Source organism: Aulonocara sp. 'chitande type north' Nkhata Bay, linkage group LG3, assembly GCF_057382095.1.
Source record: "Aulonocara sp. 'chitande type north' Nkhata Bay isolate Kocher_YH1m ecotype deep benthic linkage group LG3, A_spYH_male_GT1.1, whole genome shotgun sequence".
In the NCBI taxonomy this organism is placed as follows: domain Eukaryota; kingdom Metazoa; phylum Chordata; class Actinopteri; order Cichliformes; family Cichlidae; genus Aulonocara; species Aulonocara sp. 'chitande type north' Nkhata Bay.
Genome location: NC_141346.1, coordinates 8,170,991 through 8,176,990, shown reverse-complemented (window position 1 = coordinate 8,176,990; position 6,000 = coordinate 8,170,991). Strand labels below are relative to the sequence as shown.

The following is a 6,000-nucleotide window of genomic DNA, read 5'->3' as shown; positions in this document are numbered from 1 at the left end:
CCATGATTCTAGCCTACGTCACAGCGTCATGTGCGCCTTTTACATCCAACACAAAAACTGCAGTCGTGGTGCTTTCGATTGTACTCAGAACTCGGAAATTCTGCCTTCTGAATAGGAAGATGTAGGTAACACCAGACTGCAGATGAGCTGCATACAGAGCTGGACTGGGACAGAAAATTGGCCCGGGCATTTTGACTAGAGACCGGCCCACCATTATAGGAAAAATCATAAAGCCTTTGAATGAAAACAAACGCTGTTGTGACAGTGATGTACACTGTTCTGATGGTATATATGCATCAATCTATCAATCGTTTGTTGTAAGATTCAGATAATTATTTAATAAAAGCGAGACATTTTAAATGAGAATAAGAAAGAAAAGTATTTCTTTGTGCCCCCCTCTCCCTGTTAATGCCCTACCTGGCCCCCCTGGCAACACTTTGCTAGACCCGCCCCTGCACAGTTACCAGCTGTCAGCTACCTAAAAAAGGATCCTGGTGTTATTTGTCTCTCAGAAACAGTTCATAACTTCCCTTCAACTCATTCATGTCACCTAAAAGGTAAACCTGTTTCTCCATCACCTGTTCAGCTCTGATGATTCAGTAAGGACATCTCCTGGTTTCATCTTCATGTTTCCCTCTCACCAGATAACCAAACCATATCATGACCAGCAGGTTTACAGCTGTGGCTCCAGCAAACATCAGCTGATACTAGAAATTAATATTTAATAAATTCTAACAGCAGCTGATCAAGATTAAACGTGCTGCTGTTGTTTAGCGCAACATCCGCTGGTTTCCTCTTTCTGGCGCAAAGTGGGCGATAAACAAACAAGAGAGCCGATCAGCTGATCATTGATCAGTTTCATGATTGAAGTAGAAACGGGAGAGGGAGGGGGGAGAATGAAAGAAGAAGAGGCAGCTGTGCAGCAAAGACACAGAATAACTCCAGCTTTGTGTCTTTTTCATTGTAGCTGAATTACAGGACAAACTGTTCCTTTTCACCTCAATAAGAAACGCGTAATATTTTCTCTGAATACCAGACGGGACGGTTGGCAACTCTAATAACTTATGAACAAAATAAAGTTCAACATCATTAACTTCATAGCACCACCCAGCTGTATAGAAACTCCGTCATGCTAGCTAGCACGCAGTACGGAAAAAGTCAGCATAACGAAAATAAACTCCACCTAAACTTGGTTTATATCTGACCCAGAGAGACTGCAGGTCAGAACTTCTTACCTGAAGTTCAGTTCACACTTGGACCGGCGGCCGCCTCGGGTCTCTTTTCCTCCTGCCTCCCCTTTCCTTCATCCACCTGCTGGCCTCCACCACTTGCTAATGTTACTGAATCTGTGGAAGCTCCACGATAGCCACCACACGAAGTAACGAGTAACGACCCTATCTAAATCCCAGTAACGACTAACGCGTTCCTGATTTTGGCATAATAACTAGTTACCGTGCTCGTTACCACAATAATAACGTAGTTACTGTAACGCGTTACTTAATAACGCGTTAGTCCCAACACTGCTTACAACACAGCTGATTTAAAGGTAAATAACCGCCTCAACATGTCTTGACGTTCTCCAGAAGCCTGGTAATGAACTAATCATTTGATTCAGGTGTGTTCACCCAGGGTGTTATCTAAAACGTGCCGGACACTGGCCCCTGAGGCCTGGAGTTTGACACCCCTGTGTTAAATCAATGACAGGATGGCGCCCTTTCCAGTGTGTACCATGCATCTCACCCCATGGTAGCTGGGATACACTCCAGCCACACCTTCTTTGCTTTGTGTTCATACCTAACAGAGAAAGATCACGTGTCCTCATTAGGAGAGGGATTTGTTGGTGTGTAGGGCTGTAGCCTCAGGTTTCTATTATGAGACAGCGTGTTTTAGATCATTTTACAGAGTAACATCAAAGTAACTTAACAAGTAGTACAAGTTAGCTAATTACACCCAGGTTTTTCTCCTGGGTGTAAATAAGTAAATCATGTCTGAGCAGGGACGCTGAGATTGGAACTTTTACTACCATTGGTGAAAAGTGATCTATTAACAAAACTCTACAATAAAACATAAGCGCAACACTCATGAATATTCTCATAACTAACATATAACTTAAGGCCCTTTACATTTGAATGCCTGTGATTTTGACATGGACCTCAAACTTACACAGACGCATACAAAACCAAAGAAACAAAAAAGCTTCAGTGTCAAACTAGCTTTACTTTCATGGATCTGTAGCAATTTCGCCTGATTTATCACTCAGTGTCAAAACACACAAATAACTCATTCATTTATTAACAGAAAAGTACAATCAAATTACCTACACCACAAATTAAGTTCAAATAAATAAAATGAAATTATTTTCATGTGTTCACTCCAGCTAAGCTAATGAAACAAACAAAGATGTCAATATTGGCAAAATATAAATTTGTTGAAGTCAAATTATATTATTAAATAAGAAATTAATTTAGAAAAGGAAATAAATAATGGTTAAACCATTCTGTTCACTTACTATTTTAATATTTCTCTCTCATTTTATATTACTTTTTCTATACCTATCTACATGGATTTATCGTTTTCAACCCAAATAGCTGTGTATTATTTGTAACACAAAAACATGAATGAAACCACAGAACACATTAAAACCCTTTCAAATATATCATGAAGAAAGCTGAAAGCTACAAAAACAAAAGTAGACAAACATGTCAACACAGGCGAAAATACAAGTCAAAACTAAGACCACAACAGTAACTATGGCAACACCAGCACAAACTTTACCCACCACCTGCAGTTCTTACTAGGGCCCCGCCCCTCCCCGAGCCTGGTACTACCGGAGGTTTCTTCCTGTTAAAAGGGAGTTTTTCCTTCCCACTGTCGCCAAAGTGCTTGATCATAAGGGGTCATATGATTGTTGGGTTTTTTTCTCTGAATTTATTATTGTAGGGTCTACTTTACAATATAAAGCACCTTGAGGTGACTTATTTTGGTGCTATATAAGTAAAGTTGAATTGAATTGAATTGAATTGAACTGAATTCATGGCTGTTATAGTTTTCAAACAGCAGAAGTAGAAACAGGACATAAACAGTACAATGTTTTGTTGTCCCCCCTGACCTCCTCAAGCAGATCTCTGGCTCTCCTCACTTTCTTCTCCATCATTTGTGTAAGTCAGCAGAGGCTGCTGTCAGATGAAACAGAACTATGGATCCTAATAAACTGCACACAGACAAAGCCTGTGCAGTGACGTCCACAGAAGGACAGAGTCTAAAGTGTTGAAAGAGACACTGCAAAACAAAGCAAGAGACTAGAGCCTATCAGGAAAACTAGTAAGTGGACCTCTGATTCAAGACTTTCTACCAAACTACAACTGCAGCTGAACAAATGAGCTGTTGGTGGAACTTTACACTCTGAAATGTTGAAAGATTTAAAGGATGAGACAGCTCAGCACAGCATGTTATTAACTTCACACATGAAGTGGTTCAGTCCAGTCAGTCTTCAGTTTTGCAGCCACCGTCCACATCCTGCTTCTTTGACTGGTCGTCACGGTAACTCTGGACTTTCCTCCAACGAATCCTGAAGTCTGTCAGTCCTTCTGACAGCATGAGGCCTGACAGCTGGACAAAATGTGCAGATGATGAAAAACATGAAGCATAGTTTGAACTTGTGTCAAGTTTGTGTTGGTGACTGAACTGCTGACCTGCTGTGAAACCTGCTGCTGGATCTCTGTGCTGTGCATGTCTGCCTCTGACTGAAGCTTCATTTTCACCACTGTTTGCTTTGTCACTGCTAAAAATGAACCACATATAACAACACAAACATTAGTGTTTTACATGATGACAGGATCTTACAGTGTTTGCGTTCTGGACCTCACCTGTGAAACAGAAAAAATAGATTTTGCTGCCACAGTTGCTATCATCCCATTTCCCTGACATTAAATTAAATACTCCACAGTATTGGTTTGAAAGGTAGTTATTAGGCTCAGAAGACATCCAGTTAGTGAATGTGGAGGTTGTGTTGTCAGACCAGGGGGCCCAGGGATCCCTGTAGAGGCCAATCCACACATACTGAACCCCTGATCCATTCAAAGTGAGCGTGATGTTGGATTTCTCCTCTTTGCTTCTTATACTGGTCAGGTCTGTGTGGTATGTCCTGCAGTACGACTGAGCCGCTGACCAGGAGCGGCTCTCCTTCACTAAGATGTAACTTGTATTTTTGGCTGTAAAAGATTAAAAGAAACAAAGAATTTAAAAAAAAAAAACATGTTGTGAATATCATGAAATTTTAGGGTAACTATGGCAACAAATCTTTTTTTCTACCATTGTAACACAGGAAAGGGTAAGAATCTCCACAGGGTCTATCATCCATCTGTGTTTGTCCCTGAAGAGCCACACAGTATTCCTTTGCATTTACACAGTTTGGTTGGCCGTTAGCCCAGATCAAAAATTCATGTGTACTGCCAACATAAAAAAGTTTTCCCTCCATGGACCACTTCCAGCTGTAACGATCATTATAGAGCCCTATCCAAGCCCAAGTACTGATCCTTGGTGAAATTGAGAGAAGCAGTTGGTTGATGTTGCTGTTGTAGATGGTGACCAAGTCAGTGAAGTGTTCTCTGCAGTAACTCTGAGCTTCAGTCCAGCTCTTCAGCTGGTTCACAAACTGGTATTCTCTGGAGTGGGGAGGAAGAGTGGAAAGTCCTCCTGAGAAAAATAAAAAGTTTTTTATTGTGGAAACTGGGCTGTTAGACAAACCACTGAAAAAGACTGAAAAGACAATATAAATAGTCATACTTAATGGAGGTTTATCAGAGGCAGAAAGTAAAAGCAAAAATAATTTGTTATACTTATATTACCTAGATTATTGAGATATTTTACTTTCTTATCTTACATTTTTACAGAGATTTCTGTCCTTTTAGTTTATATAATATTTAGTTTATCACATTTCTCCGTTCAACACATTTGATTGAAGTTTCTTTTTCATATCACTGCATAAAAGAAGGTCCTGCTGGTGAATGAGCTATATTTTTATATCTTTTATATTTTAATTCTATTTCTTTTTCTCTTCTCTGTACTCAAAATGCAACAACTATGTTTAGTGCAACCATTACAACATTTTTGGAACATCACTTTTTTTGTTTATCAAAAAAAAAAAAAAATATATATATATATATATATATATATATGTGTATATATATATATATATATATATATCCGCGATCTCGTTCTTTCGGTCACTACCCACAGCTCGTGGCCATAGGTGAAGGTAGGGACGTAGATCGACCGTTAAATTGAGAGCTTCACTCTTACACTCAGCTCCCTCTTCACCACGACGGACCGGTGCAGCGTCCGCATTACTGCAGCTGCAGCCCCAATCCGTCTGTCGATCTCCAGCTCCCTTCTCCCATCACTCGCGAACAAGACCCCGAGATACTTGAACTCCTCCACTTGGGGCAGGAACTCATCCCCGACCCGGAGTGGGCACTCCACCCTTTTCCGGCTGAGAACCATGGCCTCAGACTTGGAGGTGCTGATCCTCATTCCCGCTGCTTCACACTCGGCTGCGAACCGTTCCAGTGCGAGCTGGAGGCCCCCACCCGATGAAGCCAACAGAACCACATCATCCGCAAAAATCAGAGATGAGATTCTGAGGCCACCAAAGCGAAAGCCCTCCGCCACTTGGCTGCGCCTAGAAATCCTGTCCATAAAAATTATGAACAGAACCGGAGACAAAGGGCAGCCCTGGCGGAGCCCATCACCCACCGGGAACGAGTCCGACTTATTGCCGGCAATGCGAACCAAGCTCTTGCAACGGTTGTATAGGGATCGAATGGCCCGTAGCAATGGGCCAGACACCCCATACTCCCGCAACACCTCCCACAGGACACCCCGAGGGACACGGTCGAATGCCTTCTCCAAGTCCACAAAACACATGTAGACTGGTTGGGCAAACTCCCATGCACCCTCAAGTATCCTCGAGAGGATAAAGAGCTGGTCCAGTGTTCCGCG

The 6,000-nt window shown here is 41.8% G+C and overlaps 1 protein-coding gene across 1 annotated transcript; it reads right to left on the bottom strand.

The window, feature by feature from the left end:
- Positions 1-3,088: 3,088 nt before the first annotated feature.
- LOC147333775 (putative C-type lectin domain family 20 member A) lies at positions 3,089-4,783 on the bottom strand. Its single transcript, XM_086285842.1, has 4 exons — positions 4,312-4,783; positions 3,867-4,211; positions 3,693-3,781; positions 3,089-3,609 (listed from the first exon to the last, which is right to left on the bottom strand). The coding sequence occupies exons 1-4, from the start codon at positions 4,781-4,783 to the stop codon at positions 3,484-3,486; spliced, it is 1,032 nt and encodes a 343-aa protein (XP_086141968.1). The 3' UTR covers positions 3,089-3,483.
- Positions 4,784-6,000: the final 1,217 nt, after the last annotated feature.

Excerpts from the sequence above, each read along its gene's own strand:
- LOC147333775 (XM_086285842.1), bottom strand. The coding sequence starts at position 4,783 with ATGACTATTTATATTGTCTTTTCAGTCTTTTTCAGTGGTTTGTCTAAC. Across the intron at positions 4,212-4,311 it reads CCCTTTCCTGTGTTACAATG|CCAAAAATACAAGTTACATC; the intron begins GTAGAAAAAAAG and ends AATCTTTTACAG. Across the intron at positions 3,610-3,692 it reads AGCAGCAGGTTTCACAGCAG|CTGTCAGGCCTCATGCTGTC; the intron begins GTCAGCAGTTCA and ends CATTTTGTCCAG.